This window comes from Gymnogyps californianus, chromosome 29 (assembly GCF_018139145.2).
Source record: "Gymnogyps californianus isolate 813 chromosome 29, ASM1813914v2, whole genome shotgun sequence".
Taxonomy (NCBI): Eukaryota; Metazoa; Chordata; class Aves; order Accipitriformes; family Cathartidae; genus Gymnogyps; species Gymnogyps californianus.
Genome location: NC_059499.1, coordinates 1,430,884 through 1,453,573, shown reverse-complemented (window position 1 = coordinate 1,453,573; position 22,690 = coordinate 1,430,884). Strand labels below are relative to the sequence as shown.

Genomic DNA, 22,690 nt, shown 5'->3' with positions numbered 1-22,690 from the left:
AGCGAGCACTGGCACGGGTTGCCCCGGGAGGTTGTGGCATCTCCGTCCTTGGAGACGTGCGGAAGTCGTCGGGACGTGGCGCTGGGCAGCCGGCTCTGGGTGCCCCTGCTTGAGGGGGCAGCACGAGAAGATGCCCTGCAAAGGCTCCCGCCACGATAATGAGGCTGTGATCTTTGTGATTTTGCGGCTGCGAGAGAGAAGCGAGGAGCACGGAGTGTGTTGGGCTGTGGTGGGGGTGAGAAGGGGAAGGGGAAGGGGAAGCGGAAGGGGAAAGGGAAGGTGAAGGAGAAGAGGGCAGGGGAGAGGGCAGGGGGAGGGAAGGGAAAGAAGAAGAGAAAGAGAAGAGGAAGGGCAGGGGGTAGGGAAGAGGAAGGGGAAGGCTCCAGCAGAGCCATGGAGGCACAAAGAGGCTGGAGCCGCGGCAGGCATGGGCCCTGGCTGGCTCCCAGCCCCCGGGGCAGCCGCGCTCATGCGCCAGGAGGCTGGAGGTCTGCAAACGCCCTGGGGCTGCATGTCCTGCAGGCAGGGGAGCAGCCTGCGTTGAGGCAGGGCCCTTGGAGCTCGGTCGCGGGAGCGTGTGTGGCCAGAGCTGCCAGGGCTGTGGGGTCTCCCGAAAGGCAGCTCCGCCTGGCTCTGGTGGGGCTGAGAGAGTGCCCTGGCCCGGCTGGCAGGGGCCACGTGCAGGGCGAGGGAACCCCGCGGCCCAGGCTGGGCTTTGAAAGAAAAGGTGGAGAGGCAGGCGTTGGATGCAGGCTTGTTTTATTGCAGTGGAGAAAGACACATGAGGCAGAGGCAGGCAGGTTGTCAGCCCGAGCTTCGAGAGAGGTGTTCCTTCAGGCTGCTCCCAGGCGGGGGCTGTTGCAGCGAGAAGCAAGTGCCCTGTGGGAGGATGGTGGAGTGGCGCATCTGGGCATGGGGAGGAGCAAGGAGGAGAGGCGGCATGGAGAGAGGGGAAGGAGGGGAGAAAGGAGAGGAGGCGTGAGGCTGAGGAGGGCCAGGGGCTCTGGGGGCTTTGGGGCTGGGTCTAGCAGGGCCCACAGGTGTCCCAGAGCTTCTTGCTGTAGCGGGGCAAGACGCAAGGGCTGCAGGCGGGAGAAGCGTAGGGTCTGCCAAAGGTGCAGAGGCCGCCCGAGCCCAGCGTGGCCCCGGCGCCGTAGAGGCCCCCCAGCCCCAGGGAGCCCCCAAAGGCGGGGGCTCCGGAGGAGCCCACCACGGCTTGCTGGGGGAAGGAGCTGAGGATGGGGCCGGGGAAGGTGACGACGACGGGGGGCGGCTGGATGAAGGCCGTCGAGTCGGGGCACTGGCGGGCGCACAGCTCGTTGCAGCTCTCGGCGATGGGCTGGGGGACGGCGACGCTGGTTTTTGGTGGGCACAGGTCGTAGCAAGACATCTTGGCGTGGGATCGGACGGTGCTCTGCAAGAGGGAAGGGATTGCAAGAGAGCAGCAGCGGGGAGCGCCCGAGGCAGAGGGGCCGCGGCCGAAGCAGGGGGCCAGGAGGAGGAGAAGGGCTCTCAGACTTACCCTGTTTCCCGAGGAGAAGGCGGCCAGAGCAGTGGTTGGGAGAGCCTGGCAGAGGCAGAGCTTTTATACGGGCCCCGCCATTGCTCAGCACCACCTGGGCCAATCTGCAGAGGCGGCACTCCCTCCTGCCCATGACGACGGGGCTGTCCGGCTCCTGCCCCTCCCTGAGTCAGCATCCCTCGCCAGACCGGCACATGCCGCTTCCGAGCCTTTCCGAGCCTTTCTGCTTCGTGGGCTAAATGACAGCAGGCACCTCCCTGCTGGGGGCTGCGCACGGCAGGCGAGGGCCGTGCTTCTGCAGCTCCTCGCTGCCTGCCTTGTGCTCTGCCCTGGGAAGACACCTCTGCCCTGTGCCCGCAGCTGGGGCAGGCTCTGCTGGGACGAGAGCTGCCACCGAGCACCGGTGGGGCCAGCCCAGCCGGGGGCTGCTGCGGCTGTGCATTGCGACGGGACTCCCAGCTCCCCAGCGCCCCGAAGGCAGCCCCCGTCTGGCACCGTCCCCCAGCACTGGGCCTCCCGCGACAGCTGTGAGGGGCCGGTGGGGCTGGGGCAGGGCTGGCACCAGCCTGTGCCGTGTGAACCCACGTGGGCATCTGTGATCCTTGCCTCGTGCCCCTCGTGGAAGAGCACGAGGGGTCTTTCTCCCCCTTCTCAGACTTGCGGAGGTCGATGGCCAGTGACTGGAGGCGGATGCAGGCCGGCTCCGTTGGGCTGGCGAGTGATGCATCGTGCTGAGCAGGCAGTGCCCGAGAGGAGTGCCTTTGATTTGGCGTTTCGTAACCTCGCGCCTCTGTAGATAATAGCCACACGGCGTACGTCATGCGGTGGCTGGCGTGTGGGAGGCCTTTGCAAGGCGGCCTTCTTGGCCAGCGCCAGGACCCCGGTCTTCCTGTGGCTCTGCAAAGAGGGCATGAGGCCGCCCCGAGACCAAGCCCTTGGGCAAGAGCTATGGCACGCAGGGCGCTCGCAGTCAGCCTTTGTCACGCTGCGTGCCCTCTTACACAGCGAGATAATGAAAAGACAGCGGGGCTCATTTGGCCCATTAGGTGGCAGCTGGCAAGCGTCCCGGCGGGGTAATTGCAGGGGCTGATAGAGCGGGTTGGGGCTGGTGAGGAAACGGCGTCAGCAAAAGAGCCCCGTGCCATGCAGGGAGGAGGCAGGGGCTCGGCCGCCGCGAGCCACGTGCCCCCAGCACGGCCAGCTCCTCCCCACGCTCGCCGGCCCCGCATAAAAGCGCTGCCTTCGGCCAGCGCTGGCATCCGCCACTCCTGCCTCGCTCTGCTCAGGACAAGGGTAAGTGGGTGCCTGCGGGCCTCTGCCTCCTATGGCAAGGGCCGGCGTGGGGCCTCCCTGGCCAGGAGAGCTCTGACAGCAGCAGGCGTGCTGGCAGCGGGCTTGGACGGCCAGGGCGCGCTGAGCCGTGGCGGAGGGAGGAAGGAGGCGCGTGGCTGGGACAGGCAGAGCCAGGCCCTGCACAGGCTCTCGGGGACGGCTTGCGTGCCCTCTGTGTGCGGAGAGCAGGGCGCTGAGGGGGGCTGGCTGGGCAAAGGGCAAGCGGCGGGCAGTGCGGGCAAGGCGGTGGCTCTGGCCCCTCCAGCTGCAGGGCAGCCCTGGGAACAGGGCGCTGCTCGGCCGGGGCATCTCCTCCTCGCTCATGACACCTGTCCTTGGGGCCGTGTGTTTCAGGCTCAGCTCTCTCGCACAAAGATGTCTTGCTACGACCTGTGCCCACCAAAAACCGGCGTCGCCGTCCCCCAGCCCATCGCCGAGAGCTGCAACGAGCTGTGCGCCCGCCAGTGCCCCGACTCGACGGCCTCATCCAGCCGCCCCCCGTCGTCGTCACCTTCCCCGGCCCCATCCTCAGCTCCTTCCCCAGCAAGCCGTGGTGGGCTCCTCCGGAGCCCCCGCCTTTGGGGGCTCCCTGGGGCTGGGGGGCCTCTACGGCGCCGGGGCCACGCAGGGCTCGGGCGGCCTCTGCACCTTTGGCAGACCCTACGCTTCTCCCGCCTGCAGCCCTTGCGTCTTGCCCCGCTACAGCAAGAAGCTCTGGGACACCTGTGGGCCCTGCTAGACCCAGCCCCAAAGCCCCCAGAGCCCCTGGCCCTCCTCAGCCTCACGCCTCCTCTCCTTTCTCCCCTCCTTCCCCTCTCTCCATGCCGCCTCTCCTCCTTGCTCCTCCCCATGCCCAGATGCGCCACTCCACCATCCTCCCACAGGGCACTTGCTTCTCGCTGCAACAGCCCCCGCCTGGGAGCAGCCTGAAGGAACACCTCTCTCGAAGCTCGGGCTGACAACCTGCCTGCCTCTGCCTCATGTGTCTTTCTCCACTGCAATAAAACAAGCCTGCATCCAACGCCTGCCTCTCCACCTTTTCTTTCAAAGCCCAGCCTGGGCCGCGGGGTTCCCTCGCCCTGCACGTGGCCCCTGCCAGCCGGGCCAGGGCACTCTCTCAGCCCCACCAGAGCCAGGCGGAGCTGCCTTTCGGGAGACCCCACAGCCCTGGCAGCTCTGGCCACACACGCTCCCGCGACCGAGCTCCAAGGGCCCTGCCTCAACGCAGGCTGCTCCCCTGCCTGCAGGACATGCAGCCCCAGGGCGTTTGCAGACCTCCAGCCTCCTGGCGCATGAGCGCGGCTGCCCCGGGGGCTGGGAGCCAGCCAGGGCCCATGCCTGCCGCGGCTCCAGCCTCTTTGTGCCTCCATGGCTCTGCTGGAGGCCCTGAGGGAGAAAGCAAAGGGGAGCCTTCCCCTTCCTCTTCCCTACCCCCTGCCCTTCCTCTTCTCTTTCTCTTCTTCTTTCCCTTCCCTCCCCCTGCCCTCTCCCCTGCCCTCTTCTCCTTCACCTTCCCTTTCCCCTTCCGCTTCCCCTTCCCCTTCCCCTTCTCACCCCCACCACAGCCCAACACACTCCGTGCTCCTCGCTTCTCTCTCGCAGCCGCAAAATCACAAAGATCACAGCCTCATTATCGTGGCGGGAGCCTTTGCAGGGCATCTTCTCGTGCTGCCCCCTCAAGCAGGGGCACCCAGAGCCGGCTGCCCAGCGCCACGTCCCGACGACTTCCGCACGTCTCCAAGGACGGAGATGCCACAACCTCCCGGGGCAACCCGTGCCAGTGCTCGCTCCCCCTCCCAGGGAAAAAAGGGTTTGGGGATGGTGAGGCGGAGCCTCCTGTGTTTCAGCTGGTGCCCGTTGCCTCTTGTCCTGGCACTGGACACCTCTGCAAGGAGCCTGGCTCCCTCTTCTTGATGCCTTCCCTTCAGACATGTGTGCACATTGATAAGACTCGCTGAGCCTCCTCGATGCCAGGCCGAACGGTCTCATCTCTCCGAGGCCCTCCCCCGGAGAGAGCTGCTCCCTGTCCCTTCTTCATTTTCGTGGTTTAACCCCAGCCGGCAGCTAAACACCACAGAGCAGCTTGCGGCCTCCCCCCTGCTGGGATGGGGGAGAGAATCGGAGGGGTAAAAGGGAGAAAACTCGTGGGCTGAGGTAAAGACAGTTGAATAAGTAAAGCCAAAGCCGCGCACGCAAGCCAAGCAAAAGAAGGGATTCATTCCCTGCTTCCCATCGGCGGCAGGTGTTCAGCCATCGCCAGGAAAGCAGGGCTCCATCCCGGGTAACGGTTCCTTGGGAAGACGAACGCCATCACTCCAAACGTCCCCCCTTCCTTCTTCTTCCCGCAGCTTTCTATTGCTGAGCAGCCTGTCCCATGGTGTGGACTATCCCTTTGGTCAGCTGGGGTCCGCTGTCCCGGCTGTGTCCCCTCCCAACTTCTCGGGCACCCCCAGCCTCCTCGTTGGCGGGGCAGGGGGAGAAGAGAAAAGGCCTTGACTGGGTAAGCACAGCTCAGCAATAACAAAAACCTCCCGGGCTTATCAACACTGTTTTCAGCACAAATCCAAAACAGAGCCCCGTACTAGCTACTAGCAACAACATTAACTCCATCCCACTCCAAACCAGCACAATCACCTCTGTGGCCCTTTGCTGGACTCTCTGCAGCAGCCCCACGTCTCTCTGTCCTGCTCTCTGCCCTCTGCCCTTTCCCCAGCTCCTGCAAGAACCACCAAAAGGCTTTCTCTCCCCTGCTGCTCCTGCCTGCATCCTCCCTGGCCCAACACCACCCCGCTCACCTCGCCTGCACATCTCGGCCCCACCTTTTGCCCTCCCACTGCTGCCGGACAACCGCCCCCGCCCCCGGGGTCTTCCCAACTTGGGACAAGGAGGGAGGGAGACACGACTTGGATGCAGGAAGTCTTTATTGTGCCCCGAGGGGCAGGAGAGACTGTCAGAGAGTCGGTGGGCAAGACCCAGAGAGGCTGGTTGCCACGTGTTGGGGGAGGCAGAGGGACCTTGTCCAGAGCATGGCTTCTCGCTCCGCATGCCCCCTTGGTGCGGCATTCCAGATGGCCAGGACTTGGCCCTGCAGCCCCAAGGGGGCCTTTCGCCTGTGCCTCCTGCCCCGCCTGACAGCTGGGAAGAGAGGGGAGGGGAGGAGAGCAGAGGGCAGGAGAAGAGGGCAGGGAAGGGCCGAGGGTGGGCGGCACTGCCAGCTGCGCAGGCGTTGGCTGGGGCTGGGGCAGCTCAGCACTCCTCGGTGCCTCATGCCCGCCAGCTCAGCCCTGCATGGACGATGGTGGTGTTGGCGTTTGGGCTGGGGGCAGCGCCTGGGGCTGGGCTGGGTCTAGCAGGGCCCACAGGTGTCCCAGAGCTTCTTGCCGTAGCGGGGCAAGACGCAAGGGCTGCAGGCGGGAGAAGCGTAGGGTCTGCCAAAGGTGCAGAGGCCGCCCGAGCCCAGCGTGGCCCCAGCACCGTAGAGGCCCCCCAGCCCCAGGGAGCCCCCAAAGGCGGGGGCTCCGGAGGAGCCCACCACGGCTTGCTGGGGGAAGGAGCTGAGGATGGGGCCGGGGAAGGTGACGACGACGGGGGCGGCTGGATGAAGGCCGTCGAGTCGGGGCACTGGCGGGCGCACAGCTCGTTGCAGCTCTCGGCGATGGGCTGGGGGACGGCGACGCTGGTTTTTGGTGGGCACAGGTCGTAGCAAGACATCTTGGCGTGGGATCGGACGGTGCTCTGCAAGAGGGAAGGGATTGCAAGAGAGCAGCAGCGGGGAGCGCCCGAGGCGGAGGGGCCGCGGCCGAAGCAGGGGGCCAGGAGGAGGAGAAGGGCTCTCAGACTTACCCTGTTTCCCGAGGAGAAGGCGGCCAGAGCAGTGGTTGGGAGAGCCTGGCAGAGGCAGAGCTTTTATACGGGCCCCGCCATTGCTCAGCACCACCTGGGCCAATCTGCAGAGGCGGCACTCCCTCCTGCCCATGACGACGGGGCTGTCCGGCTCCTGCCCCTCCCTGAGTCAGCATCCCCTCGCCAGACCGGCACATGCCGCTTCCGAGCCTTTCCGAGCCTTTCTGCTTCGTGGGCTAAATGACAGCAGGCACCTCCCTGCTGGGGGCTGCGCACGGCAGGCGAGGGCCGTGCTTCTGCAGCTCCTCGCTGCCTGCCTTGTGCTCTGCCCTGGGAAGACACCTCTGCCCTGTGCCCGCAGCTGGGGCAGGCTCTGCTGGGACGAGAGCTGCCACCGAGCACCGGTGGGGCCAGCCCAGCCGGGGGCTGCTGCGGCTGTGCATTGCGACGGGACTCCCAGCTCCCCAGCGCCCCGAAGGCAGCCCCCGTCTAGCACCGTCCCCCAGCACTGGGCCTCCCGCGACAGCTGTGAGGGGCCGGTGGGGCTGGGGCAGGGCTGGCACCAGCCTGTGCCGCGTGAACCCACGTGGGCATCTGTGATCCTTGCCTCGTGCCCCTCGTGGAAGAGCACGAGGGGTCTTTCTCCCCCTTCTCAGACTTGCGGAGGTCGATGGCCAGTGACTGGAGGCGGATGCAGGCCGGCTCCGTTGGGCTGGCGAGTGATGCATCGTGCTGAGCAGGCAGTGCCCGAGAGGAGTGCCTTTGATTTGGCGTTTCGTAACCTCGCGCCTCTGTAGATAATAGCCACACGGCGTACGTCATGCGGTGGCTGGCGTGTGGGAGGCCTTTGCAAGGCGGCCTTCTTGGCCAGCGCCAGGACCCCGGTCTTCCCTGTGGCTCTGCAAAGAGGGCATGAGGCCGCCCCGAGACCAAGCCCTTGGGCAAGAGCTATGGCACGCAGGGCGCTCGCAGTCAGCCTTTGTCACGCTGCGTGCCCTCTTACACAGCGAGATAATGAAAAGACAGCGGGGCTCATTTGGCCCATTAGGTGGCAGCTGGCAAGCGTCCCGGCGGGGTAATTGCAGGGGCTGATAGAGCGGGTTGGGGCTGGTGAGGAAACGGCGTCAGCAAAAGAGCCCCGTGCCATGCAGGGAGGAGGCAGGGGCTCGGCCGCCGCGAGCCACGTGCCCCCAGCACGGCCAGCTCCTCCCCACGCTCGCCGGCCCCGCATAAAAGCGCTGCCTTCGGCCAGCGCTGGCATCCGCCACTCCTGCCTCGCTCTGCTCAGGACAAGGGTAAGTGGGTGCCTGCGGGCCTCTGCCTCCTATGGCAGGGCCGGCGTGGGGCCTCCCTGGCCAGGAGAGCTCTGACAGCAGCAGGCGTGCTGGCAGCGGGCTTGGACGGCCAGGGCGCGCTGAGCCGTGGCGGAGGGAGGAAGGAGGCGCGTGGCTGGGACAGGCAGAGCCAGGCCCTGCACAGGCTCTCGGGGACGGCTTGCGTGCCCTCTGTGTGCGGAGAGCAGGGCGCTGAGGGGGGCTGGCTGGGCAAAGGGCAAGCGGCGGGCAGTGCGGGCAAGGCGGTGGCTCTGGCCCCTCCAGCTGCAGGGCAGCCCTGGGAACAGGGCGCTGCTCGGCCGGGGCATCTCCTCCTCGCTCATGACACCTGTCCTTGGGGCCGTGTGTTTCAGGCTCAGCTCTCTCGCACAAAGATGTCTTGCTACGACCTGTGCCCACCAAAAACCGGCGTCGCCGTCCCCCAGCCCATCGCCGAGAGCTGCAACGAGCTGTGCGCCCGCCAGTGCCCCGACTCGACGGCCTCATCCAGCCGCCCCCCGTCGTCGTCACCTTCCCCGGCCCCATCCTCAGCTCCTTCCCCCAGCAAGCCGTGGTGGGCTCCTCCGGAGCCCCCGCCTTTGGGGGCTCCCTGGGGCTGGGGGCCTCTACGGCGCCGGGGCCACGCAGGGCTCGGGCGGCCTCTGCACCTTTGGCAGACCCTACGCTTCTCCCGCCTGCAGCCCTTGCGTCTTGCCCCGCTACAGCAAGAAGCTCTGGGACACCTGTGGGCCCTGCTAGACCCAGCCCCAAAGCCCCCAGAGCCCCTGGCCCTCCTCAGCCTCACGCCTCCTCTCCTTTCTCCCCTCCTTCCCCTCTCTCCATGCCGCCTCTCCTCCTTGCTCCTCCCCATGCCCAGATGCGCCACTCCACCATCCTCCCACAGGGCACTTGCTTCTCGCTGCAACAGCCCCCGCCTGGGAGCAGCCTGAAGGAACACCTCTCTCGAAGCTCGGGCTGACAACCTGCCTGCCTCTGCCTCATGTGTCTTTCTCCACTGCAATAAAACAAGCCTGCATCCAACGCCTGCCTCTCCACCTTTTCTTTCAAAGCCCAGCCTGGGCCGCGGGGTTCCCTCGCCCTGCACGTGGCCCCTGCCAGCCGGGCCAGGGCACTCTCTCAGCCCCACCAGAGCCAGGCGGAGCTGCCTTTCGGGAGACCCCACAGCCCTGGCAGCTCTGGCCACACACGCTCCCGCGACCGAGCTCCAAGGGCCCTGCCTCAACGCAGGCTGCTCCCCTGCCTGCAGGACATGCAGCCCCAGGGCGTTTGCAGACCTCCAGCCTCCTGGCGCATGAGCGCGGCTGCCCCGGGGGCTGGGAGCCAGCCAGGGCCCATGCCTGCCGCGGCTCCAGCCTCTTTGTGCCTCCATGGCTCTGCTGGAGGCCCTGAGGGAGAAAGCAAAGGGGAGCCTTCCCCTTCCTCTTCCCTACCCCCTGCCCTTCCTCTTCTCTTTCTCTTCTTCTTTCCCTTCCCTCCCCCTGCCCTCTCCCCTGCCCTCTTCTCCTTCACCTTCCCTTTCCCCTTCCGCTTCCCCTTCCCCTTCCCCTTCTCACCCCCACCACAGCCCAACACACTCCGTGCTCCTCGCTTCTCTCTCGCAGCCGCAAAATCACAAAGATCACAGCCTCATTATCGTGGCGGGAGCCTTTGCAGGGCATCTTCTCGTGCTGCCCCCTCAAGCAGGGGCACCCAGAGCCGGCTGCCCAGCGCCACGTCCCGACGACTTCCGCACGTCTCCAAGGACGGAGATGCCACAACCTCCCGGGGCAACCCGTGCCAGTGCTCGCTCCCCCTCCCAGGGAAAAAAGGGTTTGGGGATGGTGAGGCGGAGCCTCCTGTGTTTCAGCTGGTGCCCGTTGCCTCTTGTCCTGGCACTGGACACCTCTGCAAGGAGCCTGGCTCCCTCTTCTTGATGCCTTCCCTTCAGACATGTGTGCACATTGATAAGACTCGCTGAGCCTCCTCGATGCCAGGCCGAACGGTCTCATCTCTCCGAGGCCCTCCCCCGGAGAGAGCTGCTCCCTGTCCCTTCTTCATTTTCGTGGTTTAACCCCAGCCGGCAGCTAAACACCACAGAGCAGCTTGCGGCCTCCCCCCTGCTGGGATGGGGGAGAGAATCGGAGGGGTAAAAGGGAGAAAACTCGTGGGCTGAGGTAAAGACAGTTGAATAAGTAAAGCCAAAGCCGCGCACGCAAGCCAAGCAAAAGAAGGGATTCATTCCCTGCTTCCCATCGGCGGCAGGTGTTCAGCCATCGCCAGGAAAGCAGGGCTCCATCCCGGGTAACGGTTCCTTGGGAAGACGAACGCCATCACTCCAAACGTCCCCCCTTCCTTCTTCTTCCCGCAGCTTTCTATTGCTGAGCAGCCTGTCCCATGGTGTGGACTATCCCTTTGGTCAGCTGGGGTCCGCTGTCCCGGCTGTGTCCCCTCCCAACTTCTCGGGCACCCCCAGCCTCCTCGTTGGCGGGGCAGGGGGAGAAGAGAAAAGGCCTTGACTGGGTAAGCACAGCTCAGCAATAACAAAAACCTCCCGGGCTTATCAACACTGTTTTCAGCACAAATCCAAAACAGAGCCCCGTACTAGCTACTAGCAACAACATTAACTCCATCCCAGTCCAAACCAGCACAATCACCTCTGTGGCCCTTTGCTGGACTCTCTGCAGCAGCCCCACGTCTCTCTGTCCTGCTCTCTGCCCTCTGCCCTTTCCCCAGCTCCTGCAAGAACCACCAAAAGGCTTTCTCTCCCCTGCTGCTCCTGCCTGCATCCTCCCTGGCCCAACACCACCCCGCTCACCTCGCCTGCACATCTCGGCCCCACCTTTTGCCCTCCCACTGCTGCCGGACAACCGCCCCCGCCCCCGGGGTCTTCCCAACTTGGGACAAGGAGGGAGGGAGACACGACTTGGATGCAGGAAGTCTTTATTGTGCCCCGAGGGGCAGGAGAGACTGTCAGAGAGTCGGTGGGCAAGACCCAGAGAGGCTGGTTGCCACGTGTTGGGGGAGGCAGAGGGACCTTGTCCAGAGCATGGCTTCTCGCTCCGCATGCCCCCTTGGTGCGGCATTCCAGATGGCCAGGACTTGGCCCTGCAGCCCCAAGGGGGCCTTTCGCCTGTGCCTCCTGCCCCGCCTGACAGCTGGGAAGAGAGGGGAGGGGAGGAGAGCAGAGGGCAGGAGAAGAGGGCAGGGAAGGGCCGAGGGTGGGCGGCACTGCCAGCTGCGCAGGCGTTGGCTGGGGCTGGGGCAGCTCAGCACTCCTCGGTGCCTCATGCCCGCCAGCTCAGCCCTGCATGGACGATGGTGGTGTTGGCGTTTGGGCTGGGGGCAGCGCCTGGGGCTGGGCTGGGTCTAGCAGGGCCCACAGGTGTCCCAGAGCTTCTTGCCGTAGCGGGGCAAGACGCAAGGGCTGCAGGCGGGAGAAGCGTAGGGTCTGCCAAAGGTGCAGAGGCCGCCCGAGCCCAGCGTGGCCCCAGCACCGTAGAGGCCCCCCAGCCCCAGGGAGCCCCCAAAGGCGGGGGCTCCGGAGGAGCCCACCACGGCTTGCTGGGGGAAGGAGCTGAGGATGGGGCCGGGGAAGGTGACGACGACGGGGGGCGGCTGGATGAAGGCCGTCGAGTCGGGGCACTGGCGGGCGCACAGCTCGTTGCAGCTCTCGGCGATGGGCTGGGGGACGGCGACGCTGGTTTTTGGTGGGCACAGGTCGTAGCAAGACATCTTGGCGTGGGATCGGACGGTGCTCTGCAAGAGGGAAGGGATTGCAAGAGAGCAGCAGCGGGGAGCGCCCGAGGCAGAGGGGCCGCGGCCGAAGCAGGGGGCCAGGAGGAGGAGAAGGGCTCTCAGACTTACCCTGTTTCCCGAGGAGAAGGCGGCCAGAGCAGTGGTTGGGAGAGCCTGGCAGAGGCAGAGCTTTTATACGGGCCCCGCCATTGCTCAGCACCACCTGGGCCAATCTGCAGAGGCGGCACTCCCTCCTGCCCATGACGACGGGGCTGTCCGGCTCCTGCCCCTCCCTGAGTCAGCATCCCCTCGCCAGACCGGCACATGCCGCTTCCGAGCCTTTCCGAGCCTTTCTGCTTCGTGGGCTAAATGACAGCAGGCACCTCCCTGCTGGGGGCTGCGCACGGCAGGCGAGGGCCGTGCTTCTGCAGCTCCTCGCTGCCTGCCTTGTGCTCTGCCCTGGGAAGACACCTCTGCCCTGTGCCCGCAGCTGGGGCAGGCTCTGCTGGGACGAGAGCTGCCACCGAGCACCGGTGGGGCCAGCCCAGCCGGGGGCTGCTGCGGCTGTGCATTGCGACGGGACTCCCAGCTCCCCAGCGCCCCGAAGGCAGCCCCCGTCTAGCACCGTCCCCCAGCACTGGGCCTCCCGCGACAGCTGTGAGGGGCCGGTGGGGCTGGGGCAGGGCTGGCACCAGCCTGTGCCGCGTGAACCCACGTGGGCATCTGTGATCCTTGCCTCGCGCCCCTCGTGGAAGAGCACGAGGGGTCTTTCTCCCCCTTCTCAGACTTGCGGAGGTCGATGGCCAGTGACTGGAGGCGGATGCAGGCCGGCTCCGTTGGGCTGGCGAGTGATGCATCGTGCTGAGCAGGCAGTGCCCGAGAGGAGTGCCTTTGATTTGGCGTTTCGTAACCTCGCGCCTCTGTAGATAATAGCCACACGGCGTACGTCATGCGGTGGCTGGCGTGTGGGAGGCCTTTGCAAGGCGGCCTTCTTGGCCAGCGCCAGGACCCCGGTCTTCCCTGTGGCTCTGCAAAGAGGGCATGAGGCCGCCCCGAGACCAAGCCCTTGGGCAAGAGCTATGGCACGCAGGGCGCTCGCAGTCAGCCTTTGTCACGCTGCGTGCCCTCTTACACAGCGAGATAATGAAAAGACAGCGGGGCTCATTTGGCCCATTAGGTGGCAGCTGGCAAGCGTCCCGGCGGGGTAATTGCAGGGGCTGATAGAGCGGGTTGGGGCTGGTGAGGAAACGGCGTCAGCAAAAGAGCCCCGTGCCATGCAGGGAGGAGGCAGGGGCTCGGCCGCCGCGAGCCACGTGCCCCCAGCACGGCCAGCTCCTCCCCACGCTCGCCGGCCCCGCATAAAAGCGCTGCCTTCGGCCAGCGCTGGCATCCGCCACTCCTGCCTCGCTCTGCTCAGGACAAGGGTAAGTGGGTGCCTGCGGGCCTCTGCCTCCTATGGCAGGGGCCGGCGTGGGGCCTCCCTGGCCAGGAGAGCTCTGACAGCAGCAGGCGTGCTGGCAGCGGGCTTGGACGGCCAGGGCGCGCTGAGCCGTGGCGGAGGGAGGAAGGAGGCGCGTGGCTGGGACAGGCAGAGCCAGGCCCTGCACAGGCTCTCGGGGACGGCTTGCGTGCCCTCTGTGTGCGGAGAGCAGGGCGCTGAGGGGGGCTGGCTGGGCAAAGGGCAAGCGGCGGGCAGTGCGGGCAAGGCGGTGGCTCTGGCCCCTCCAGCTGCAGGGCAGCCCTGGGAACAGGGCGCTGCTCGGCCGGGGCATCTCCTCCTCGCTCATGACACCTGTCCTTGGGGCCGTGTGTTTCAGGCTCAGCTCTCTCGCACAAAGATGTCTTGCTACGACCTGTGCCCACCAAAAACCGGCGTCGCCGTCCCCCAGCCCATCGCCGAGAGCTGCAACGAGCTGTGCGCCCGCCAGTGCCCCGACTCGACGGCCCTCATCCAGCCGCCCCCCGTCGTCGTCACCTTCCCCGGCCCCATCCTCAGCTCCTTCCCCCAGCAAGCCGTGGTGGGCTCCTCCGGAGCCCCCGCCTTTGGGGGCTCCCTGGGGCTGGGGGGCCTCTACGGCGCCGGGGCCACGCAGGGCTCGGGCGGCCTCTGCACCTTTGGCAGACCCTACGCTTCTCCCGCCTGCAGCCCTTGCGTCTTGCCCCGCTACAGCAAGAAGCTCTGGGACACCTGTGGGCCCTGCTAGACCCAGCCCCAAAGCCCCCAGAGCCCCTGGCCCTCCTCAGCCTCACGCCTCCTCTCCTTTCTCCCCTCCTTCCCCTCTCTCCATGCCGCCTCTCCTCCTTGCTCCTCCCCATGCCCAGATGCGCCACTCCACCATCCTCCCACAGGGCACTTGCTTCTCGCTGCAACAGCCCCCGCCTGGGAGCAGCCTGAAGGAACACCTCTCTCGAAGCTCGGGCTGACAACCTGCCTGCCTCTGCCTCATGTGTCTTTCTCCACTGCAATAAAACAAGCCTGCATCCAACGCCTGCCTCTCCACCTTTTCTTTCAAAGCCCAGCCTGGGCCGCGGGGTTCCCTCGCCCTGCACGTGGCCCCTGCCAGCCGGGCCAGGGCACTCTCTCAGCCCCACCAGAGCCAGGCGGAGCTGCCTTTCGGGAGACCCCACAGCCCTGGCAGCTCTGGCCACACACGCTCCCGCGACCGAGCTCCAAGGGCCCTGCCTCAACGCAGGCTGCTCCCCTGCCTGCAGGACATGCAGCCCCAGGGCGTTTGCAGACCTCCAGCCTCCTGGCGCATGAGCGCGGCTGCCCCGGGGGCTGGGAGCCAGCCAGGGCCCATGCCTGCCGCGGCTCCAGCCTCTTTGTGCCTCCATGGCTCTGCTGGAGGCCCTGAGGGAGAAAGCAAAGGGGAGCCTTCCCCTTCCTCTTCCCTACCCCCTGCCCTTCCTCTTCTCTTTCTCTTCTTCTTTCCCTTCCCTCCCCCTGCCCTCTCCCCTGCCCTCTTCTCCTTCACCTTCCCTTTCCCCTTCCGCTTCCCCTTCCCCTTCCCCTTCTCACCCCCACCACAGCCCAACACACTCCGTGCTCCTCGCTTCTCTCTCGCAGCCGCAAAATCACAAAGATCACAGCCTCATTATCGTGGCGGGAGCCTTTGCAGGGCATCTTCTCGTGCTGCCCCCTCAAGCAGGGGCACCCAGAGCCGGCTGCCCAGCGCCACGTCCCGACGACTTCCGCACGTCTCCAAGGACGGAGATGCCACAACCTCCCGGGGCAACCCGTGCCAGTGCTCGCTCCCCCTCCCAGGGAAAAAAGGGTTTGGGGATGGTGAGGCGGAGCCTCCTGTGTTTCAGCTGGTGCCCGTTGCCTCTTGTCCTGGCACTGGACACCTCTGCAAGGAGCCTGGCTCCCTCTTCTTGATGCCTTCCCTTCAGACATGTGTGCACATTGATAAGACTCGCTGAGCCTCCTCGATGCCAGGCCGAACGGTCTCATCTCTCCGAGGCCCTCCCCCGGAGAGAGCTGCTCCCTGTCCCTTCTTCATTTTCGTGGTTTAACCCCAGCCGGCAGCTAAACACCACAGAGCAGCTTGCGGCCTCCCCCCTGCTGGGATGGGGGAGAGAATCGGAGGGGTAAAAGGGAGAAAACTCGTGGGCTGAGGTAAAGACAGTTGAATAAGTAAAGCCAAAGCCGCGCACGCAAGCCAAGCAAAAGAAGGGATTCATTCCCTGCTTCCCATCGGCGGCAGGTGTTCAGCCATCGCCAGGAAAGCAGGGCTCCATCCCGGGTAACGGTTCCTTGGGAAGACGAACGCCATCACTCCAAACGTCCCCCCTTCCTTCTTCTTCCCGCAGCTTTCTATTGCTGAGCAGCCTGTCCCATGGTGTGGACTATCCCTTTGGTCAGCTGGGGTCCGCTGTCCCGGCTGTGTCCCCTCCCAACTTCTCGGGCACCCCCAGCCTCCTCGTTGGCGGGGCAGGGGGAGAAGAGAAAAGGCCTTGACTGGGTAAGCACAGCTCAGCAATAACAAAAACCTCCCGGGCTTATCAACACTGTTTTCAGCACAAATCCAAAACAGAGCCCCGTACTAGCTACTAGCAACAACATTAACTCCATCCCACTCCAAACCAGCACAATCACCTCTGTGGCCCTTTGCTGGACTCTCTGCAGCAGCCCCACGTCTCTCTGTCCTGCTCTCTGCCCTCTGCCCTTTCCCCAGCTCCTGCAAGAACCACCAAAAGGCTTTCTCTCCCCTGCTGCTCCTGCCTGCATCCTCCCTGGCCCAACACCACCCCGCTCACCTCGCCTGCACATCTCGGCCCCACCTTTTGCCCTCCCACTGCTGCCGGACAACCGCCCCCGCCCCCGGGGTCTTCCCAACTTGGGACAAGGAGGGAGGGAGACACGACTTGGATGCAGGAAGTCTTTATTGTGCCCCGAGGGGCAGGAGAGACTGTCAGAGAGTCGGTGGGCAAGACCCAGAGAGGCTGGTTGCCACGTGTTGGGGGAGGCAGAGGGACCTTGTCCAGAGCATGGCTTCTCGCTCCGCATGCCCCCTTGGTGCGGCATTCCAGATGGCCAGGACTTGGCCCTGCAGCCCCAAGGGGGCCTTTCGCCTGTGCCTCCTGCCCCGCCTGACAGCTGGGAAGAGAGGGGAGGGGAGGAGAGCAGAGGGCAGGAGAAGAGGGCAGGGAAGGGCCGAGGGTGGGCGGCACTGCCAGCTGCGCAGGCGTTGGCTGGGGCTGGGGCAGCTCAGCACTCCTCGGTGCCTCATGCCCGCCAGCTCAGCCCTGCATGGACGATGGTGGTGTTGGCGTTTGGGCTGGGGGCAGCGCCTGGGGCTGGGCTGGGTCTAGCAGGGCCCACAGGTGTCCCAGAGCTTCTTGCCGTAGCGGGGCAAGACGCAAGGGCTGCAGGCGGGAGAAGCGTAGGGTCTGCCAAAGGTGCAGAGGCCGCCCGAGCCCTGCGTGGCCCCGGCGCCGTAGAGGCCCCCCAGCCCCAGGGAGCCCCCAAAGGCGGGGGCTCCGGAGGAGCCCACCACGGCTTGCTGGGGGAAGGAGCTGAGGATGGGGCCGGGGAAGGTGACGACGACGGGGGGCGGCTGGATGAAGGCCGTCGAGTCGGGGCACTGGCGGGCGCACAGCTCGTTGCAGCTCTCGGCGATGGGCTGGGGGACGGCGACGACGCTGGTTTTTGGTGGGCACAGGTCGTAGCAAGACATCTTGGCGTGGGATCGGACGGTGCTCTGCAAGAGGGCACGGATTGCAAGAGAGCAGCAGCGGGGAGCGCCCGAGGCGGAGGGGCCGCGGCCGAAGCAGGGGGCCAGGAGGAGGAGAAGGGCTCTCAGACTTACCCTGTTTCCCGAGGAGAAGGCGGCCAGAGCAGTGGTTGGGAGAGCCTGGCAGAGGCAGAGCTTTTATACGGGCCCCGCCATTGCTCAGCACCACCTGGGCCAATCTGCAGAGGCGGCACTCCCTCCTGCCCATGACGACGGGGCTGTCCGGCTCCTGCCCCTCCCTGAGTCAGCATCCCCTCGCCAGACCGGCACATGCCGCTTCCGAGCCTTTCCGAGCCTTTCTGCTTCGTGGGCTAAATGACAGCAGGCACCTCCCTGCTGGGGGCTGCGCACGGCAGGCGAGGGCCGTGCTTCTGCAGCTCCTCGCTGCCTGCCTTGTGCTCTGCCCTGGGAAGACACCTCTGCCCTGTGCCCGCAGCTGGGGCAGGCTCTGCTGGGACGAGAGCTGCCACCGAGCACCGGTGGGGCCAGCCCAGCCGGGGGCTGCTGCGGCTGTGCATTGCGACGGGACTCCCAGCTCCCCAGCGCCCCGAAGGCAGCCCCCGTCTAGCACCGTCCCCCAGCACTGGGCCTCCCGCGACAGCTGTGAGGGGCCGGTGGGGCTGGGGCAGGGCTGGCACCAGCCTGTGCCGCGTGAACCCACGTGGGCATCTGTGATCCTTGCCTCGCGCCCCTCGTGGAAGAGCACGAGGGGTCTTTCTCCCCCTTCTCAGACTTGCAGAGGTCGATGGCCAGTGACTGGAGGCGGATGCAGGCCGGCTCCGTTGGGCTGGCGAGTGATGCATCGTGCTGAGCAGGCAGTGCCCGAGAGGAGTGCCTTTGATTTGGCGTTTCGTAACCTCGCGCCTCTGTAGATAATAGCACACGGCGTACGTCATGCGGTGGCTGGCGTGTGGGAGGCCTTTGCAAGGCGGCCTTCTTGGCCAGCGCCAGGACCCCGGTCTTCCCTGTGGCTCTGCAAAGAGGGCATGAGGCCGCCCCGAGACCAAGCCCTTGGGCAAGAGCTATGGCACGCAGGGCGCTCGCAGTCAGCCTTTGTCACGCTGCGTGCCCTCTTACACAGCGAGATAATGAAAAGACAGCGGGGCTCATTTGGCCCATTAGGTGGCAGCTGGCAAGCGTCCCGGCGGGGTAATTGCAGGGGCTGATAGAGCGGGTTGGGGCTGGTGAGGAAACGGCGTCAGCAAAAGAGCCCCGTGCCATGCAGGGAGGAGGCAGGGGCTCGGCCGCCGCGAGCCACGTGCCCCCAGCACGGCCAGCTCCTCCCCACGCTCGCCGGCCCCGCATAAAAGCGCTGCCTTCGGCCAGCGCTGGCATCCGCCACTCCTGCCTCGCTCTGCTCAGGACAAGGGTAAGTGGGTGCCTGCGGGCCTCTGCCTCCTGTGGCAGGGGCCGGCGTGGGGCCTCCCTGGCCAGGAGAGCTCTGACAGCAGCAGGCGTGCTGGCAGCGGGCTTGGACGGCCAGGGCGCGCTGAGCCGTGGCGGAGGGAGGAAGGAGGCGCGTGGCTGGGACAGGCAGAGCCAGGCCCTGCACAGGCTCTCAGGGACGGCTTGCGTGCCCTCTGTGTGCGGAGAGCAGGGCGCTGAGGGGGGCTGGCTGGGCAAAGGGCAAGCGGCGGGCAGTGCGGGCAAGGCGGTGGCTCTGGCCCCTCCAGCTGCAGGGCAGCCCTGGGAACAGGGCGCTGCTCGGCCGGGGCATCTCCTCCTCGCTCATGACACCTGTCCTTGGGGCCGTGTGTTTCAGGCTCAGCTCTCTCGCACAAAGATGTCTTGCTACGACCTGTGCCCACCAAAAACCGGCGTCGCCGTCCCCCAGCCCATCGCCGAGAGCTGCAACGAGCTGTGCGCCCGCCAGTGCCCCGACTCGACGGCCTTCATCCAGCCGCCCCCCGTCGTCGTCACCTTCCCCGGCCCCATCCTCAGCTCCTTCCCCCAGCAAGCCGTGGTGGGCTCCTCCGGAGCCCCCGCCTTTGGGGGCTCCCTGGGGCTGGGGGGCCTCTACGGCGCCGGGGCCACGCAGGGCTCGGGCGGCCTCTGCACCTTTGGCAGACCCTACGCTTCTCCCGCCTGCAGCCCTTGCGTCTTGCCCCGCTACAGCAAGAAGCTCTGGGACACCTGTGGGCCCTGCTAGACCCAGCCCCAAAGCCCCCAGAGCCCCTGGCCCTCCTCAGCCTCACGCCTCCTCTCCTTTCTCCCCTCCTTCCCCTCTCTCCATGCCGCCTCTCCTCCTTGCTCCTCCCCATGCCCAGATGCGCCACTCCACCATCCTCCCACAGGGCACTTGCTTCTCGCTGCAACAGCCCCCGCCTGGGAGCAGCCTGAAGGAACACCTCTCTCGAAGCTCGGGCTGACAACCTGCCTGCCTCTGCCTCATGTGTCTTTCTCCACTGCAATAAAACAAGCCTGCATCCAACGCCTGCCTCTCCACCTTTTCTTTCAAAGCCCAGCCTGGGCCGCGGGGTTCCCTCGCCCTGCACGTGGCCCCTGCCAGCCGGGCCAGGGCACTCTCTCAGCCCCACCAGAGCCAGGCGGAGCTGCCTTTCGGGAGACCCCACAGCCCTGGCAGCTCTGGCCACACACGCTCCCGCGACCGAGCTCCAAGGGCCCTGCCTCAACGCAGGCTGCTCCCCTGCCTGCAGGACATGCAGCCCCAGGGCGTTTGCAGACCTCCAGCCTCCTGGCGCATGAGCGCGGCTGCCCCGGGGGCTGGGAGCCAGCCAGGGCCCATGCCTGCCGCGGCTCCAGCCTCTTTGTGCCTCCATGGCTCTGCTGGAGCCTTCCCCTTCCTCTTCCCTACCCCCTGCCCTTCCTCTTCTCTTTCTCTTCTTCTTTCCCTTCCCTCCCCCTGCCCTCTCCCCTGCCCTCTTCTCCTTCACCTTCCCTTTCCCCTTCCGCTTCCCCTTCCCCTTCCCCTTCTCACCCCCACCACAGCCCAACACACTCCGTGCTCCTCGCTTCTCTCTCGCAGCCGCAAAATCACAAAGATCACAGCCTCATTATCGTGGCGGGAGCCTTTGCAGGGCATCTTCTCGTGCTGCCCCCTCAAGCAGGGGCACCCAGAGCCGGCTGCCCAGCGCCACGTCCCGACGACTTCCGCACGTCTCCAAGGACGGAGATGCCACAACCTCCCGGGGCAACCCGTGCCAGTGCTCGCTCCCCCTCCCAGGGAAAAAAGGGTTTGGGGATGGTGAGGCGGAGCCTCCTGTGTTTCAGCTGGTGCCCGTTGCCTCTTGTCCTGGCACTGGACACCTCTGCAAGGAGCCTGGCTCCCTCTTCTTGATGCCTTCCCTTCAGACATGTGTGCACATTGATAAGACTCGCTGAGCCTCCTCGATGCCAGGCCGAACGGTCTCATCTCTCCGAGGCCCTCCCCCGGAGAGAGCTGCTCCCTGTCCCTTCTTCATTTTCGTGGTTTAACCCCAGCCGGCAGCTAAACACCACAGAGCAGCTTGCGGCCTCCCCCCTGCTGGGATGGGGGAGAGAATCGGAGGGGTAAAAGGGAGAAAACTCGTGGGCTGAGGTAAAGACAGTTGAATAAGTAAAGCCAAAGCCGCGCACGCAAGCCAAGCAAAAGAAGGGATTCATTCCCTGCTTCCCATCGGCGGCAGGTGTTCAGCCATCGCCAGGAAAGCAGGGCTCCATCCCGGGTAACGGTTCCTTGGGAAGACGAACGCCATCACTCCAAACGTCCCCCTTCCTTCTTCTTCCCGCAGCTTTCTATTGCTGAGCAGCCTGTCCCATGGTGTGGACTATCCCTTTGGTCAGCTGGGGTCCGCTGTCCCGGCTGTGTCCCCTCCCAACTTCTCGGGCACCCCCAGCCTCCTCGTTGGCGGGGCAGGGGGAGAAGAGAAAAGGCCTTGACTGGGTAAGCACAGCTCAGCAATAACAAAAACCTCCCGGGCTTATCAACACTGTTTTCAGCACAAATCCAAAACAGAGCCCCGTACTAGCTACTAGCAACAACATTAACTCCATCCCACTCCAAACCAGCACAATCACCTCTGTGGCCCTTTGCTGGACTCTCTGCAGCAGCCCCACGTCTCTCTGTCCTGCTCTCTGCCCTCTGCCCTTTCCCCAGCTCCTGCAAGAACCACCAAAAGGCTTTCTCTCCCCTGCTGCTCCTGCCTGCATCCTCCCTGGCCCAACACCACCCCGCTCACCTCGCCTGCACATCTCGGCCCCACCTTTTGCCCTCCCACTGCTGCCGGACAACCGCCCCCGCCCCCGGGGTCTTCCCAACTTGGGACAAGGAGGGAGGGAGACACGACTTGGATGCAGGAAGTCTTTATTGTGCCCCGAGGGGCAGGAGAGACTGTCAGAGAGTCGGTGGGCAAGACCCAGAGAGGCTGGTTGCCACGTGTTGGGGGAGGCAGAGGGACCTTGTCCAGAGCATGGCTTCTCGCTCCGCATGCCCCCTTGGTGCGGCATTCCAGATGGCCAGGACTTGGCCCTGCAGCCCCAAGGGGGCCTTTCGCCTGTGCCTCCTGCCCCGCCTGACAGCTGGGAAGAGAGGGGAGGGGAGGAGAGCAGAGGGCAGGAGAAGAGGGCAGGGAAGGGCCGAGGGTGGGCGGCACTGCCAGCTGCGCAGGCGTTGGCTGGGGCTGGGGCAGCTCAGCACTCCTCGGTGCCTCATGCCCGCCAGCTCAGCCCTGCATGGACGATGGTGGTGTTGGCGTTTGGGCTGGGGGCAGCGCCTGGGGCTGGGCTGGGTCTAGCAGGGCCCACAGGTGTCCCAGAGCTTCTTGCCGTAGCGGGGCAAGACGCAAGGGCTGCAGGCGGGAGAAGCGTAGGGTCTGCCAAAGGTGCAGAGGCCGCCCGAGCCCAGCGTGGCCCCAGCACCGTAGAGGCCCCCCAGCCCCAGGGAGCCCCCAAAGGCGGGGGCTCCGGAGGAGCCCACCACGGCTTGCTGGGGGAAGGAGCTGAGGATGGGGCCGGGGAAGGTGACGACGACGGGGGGCGGCTGGATGAAGGCCGTCGAGTCGGGGCACTGGCGGGCGCACAGCTCGTTGCAGCTCTCGGCGATGGGCTGGGGGACGGCGATGGCCTGGGGGACGGCGATGCCGGCTTTTTGGTGGGCACAGGTCGTAGCAAGACATCTTGGCGTGGGATCGGATGGTGCTCTGCAAGAGGGCAGGGATTGCAAGAGAGCAGCAGCGGGGAGCGCCCGAGGCGGAGGGGCCGCGGCCGAAGCAGGGGGCCAGGAGGAGGAGAAGGGCTCGCAGACTTACCCTGTTTCCCGAGGAGAAGGCGGCCAGAGCAGTGGTTGGGAGAGCCTGGCAGAGGCAGAGCTTTTATACGGGCCCCGCCATTGCTCAGCACCACCTGGGCCAATCTGCAGAGGCGGCACTCCCTCCTGCCCATGACGACGGGGCTGTCCGGCTCCTGCCCCTCCCTGAGTCAGCATCCCCTCGCCAGACCGGCACATGCCGCTTCCGAGCCTTTCCGAGCCTTTCTGCTTCGTGGGCTAAATGACAGCAGGCACCTCCCTGCTGGGGGCTGCGCACGGCAGGCGAGGGCCGTGCTTCTGCAGCTCCTCGCTGCCTGCCTTGTGCTCTGCCCTGGGAAGACACCTCTGCCCTGTGCCCGCAGCTGGGGCAGGCTCTGCTGGGACGAGAGCTGCCACCGAGCACCGGTGGGGCCAGCCCAGCCGGGGGCTGCTGCGGCTGTGCATTGCGACAGGACTCCCAGCT

At 65.9% G+C, this 22,690-nt stretch overlaps 5 protein-coding genes and 4 pseudogenes across 5 annotated transcripts; 4 read left to right on the top strand and 5 right to left on the bottom strand.

The window, feature by feature from the left end:
* Positions 1 to 1,024: 1,024 nt before the first annotated feature.
* LOC127026873 (scale keratin-like) lies at positions 1,025 to 1,396 on the bottom strand. The gene has a single exon (XM_050912169.1). It carries the CDS (start codon positions 1,388 to 1,390, stop codon positions 1,025 to 1,027), a length of 366 nt encoding a protein of 121 aa, XP_050768126.1. The 5' UTR covers positions 1,391 to 1,396.
* A 1,833-nt stretch (positions 1,397 to 3,229) lies between these two features.
* LOC127026850 (scale keratin-like) lies at positions 3,230 to 3,593 on the top strand (annotated as a pseudogene).
* A 2,176-nt stretch (positions 3,594 to 5,769) lies between these two features.
* On the bottom strand, positions 5,770 to 6,571 carry LOC127026871 (scale keratin-like; annotated as a pseudogene).
* A 796-nt stretch (positions 6,572 to 7,367) lies between these two features.
* On the top strand, positions 7,368 to 8,769 carry LOC127026909 (scale keratin-like; annotated as a pseudogene).
* A 2,176-nt stretch (positions 8,770 to 10,945) lies between these two features.
* LOC127026870 (scale keratin-like) lies at positions 10,946 to 11,748 on the bottom strand. The gene has a single exon (XM_050912167.1). It carries the CDS (start codon positions 11,740 to 11,742, stop codon positions 11,377 to 11,379), a length of 366 nt encoding a protein of 121 aa, XP_050768124.1. The 5' UTR covers positions 11,743 to 11,748; the 3' UTR covers positions 10,946 to 11,376.
* A 796-nt stretch (positions 11,749 to 12,544) lies between these two features.
* On the top strand, positions 12,545 to 13,949 carry LOC127026908 (scale keratin-like). The gene is made up of 3 exons (XM_050912204.1): positions 12,545 to 12,593; positions 13,026 to 13,177; positions 13,563 to 13,949. The coding sequence occupies exons 1-3, from the start codon at positions 12,545 to 12,547 to the stop codon at positions 13,947 to 13,949; spliced, it is 588 nt and encodes a 195-aa protein (XP_050768161.1).
* Positions 13,950 to 16,125: 2,176 nt separating this feature from the next.
* LOC127026868 (scale keratin-like) lies at positions 16,126 to 16,931 on the bottom strand. Its single transcript, XM_050912163.1, has one exon. It carries the CDS (start codon positions 16,923 to 16,925, stop codon positions 16,557 to 16,559), a length of 369 nt encoding a protein of 122 aa, XP_050768120.1. The 5' UTR covers positions 16,926 to 16,931; the 3' UTR covers positions 16,126 to 16,556.
* Positions 16,932 to 17,727: 796 nt separating this feature from the next.
* LOC127026907 (scale keratin-like) lies at positions 17,728 to 19,131 on the top strand. Its single transcript, XM_050912203.1, has 3 exons — positions 17,728 to 17,776; positions 18,208 to 18,359; positions 18,745 to 19,131. Exons 1-3 carry the CDS (start codon positions 17,728 to 17,730, stop codon positions 19,129 to 19,131), a joined length of 588 nt encoding a protein of 195 aa, XP_050768160.1.
* Positions 19,132 to 21,280: 2,149 nt separating this feature from the next.
* On the bottom strand, positions 21,281 to 22,102 carry LOC127026865 (scale keratin-like; annotated as a pseudogene).
* Positions 22,103 to 22,690: the final 588 nt, after the last annotated feature.

Coding starts and splice junctions, on each gene's coding strand:
- LOC127026873 (XM_050912169.1), bottom strand. CDS start 1,390: ATGTCTTGCTACGACCTGTGCCCACCAAAAACCAGCGTCGCCGTCCCC.
- LOC127026870 (XM_050912167.1), bottom strand. CDS start 11,742: ATGTCTTGCTACGACCTGTGCCCACCAAAAACCAGCGTCGCCGTCCCC.
- LOC127026908 (XM_050912204.1), top strand. CDS start 12,545: ATGGCCAGTGACTGGAGGCGGATGCAGGCCGGCTCCGTTGGGCTGGCG. Junction 12,594..13,025: donor CGGCTCCGTTGGGCTGGCGA/GTGATGCATCGT, acceptor CGTGCCATGCAG/GGAGGAGGCAGGGGCTCGGC. Junction 13,178..13,562: donor CTCAGGACAAGGGTAAGTGG/GTGCCTGCGGGC, acceptor CGTGTGTTTCAG/GCTCAGCTCTCTCGCACAAA.
- LOC127026868 (XM_050912163.1), bottom strand. CDS start 16,925: ATGTCTTGCTACGACCTGTGCCCACCAAAAACCAGCGTCGTCGCCGTC.
- LOC127026907 (XM_050912203.1), top strand. CDS start 17,728: ATGGCCAGTGACTGGAGGCGGATGCAGGCCGGCTCCGTTGGGCTGGCG. Junction 17,777..18,207: donor CGGCTCCGTTGGGCTGGCGA/GTGATGCATCGT, acceptor CGTGCCATGCAG/GGAGGAGGCAGGGGCTCGGC. Junction 18,360..18,744: donor CTCAGGACAAGGGTAAGTGG/GTGCCTGCGGGC, acceptor CGTGTGTTTCAG/GCTCAGCTCTCTCGCACAAA.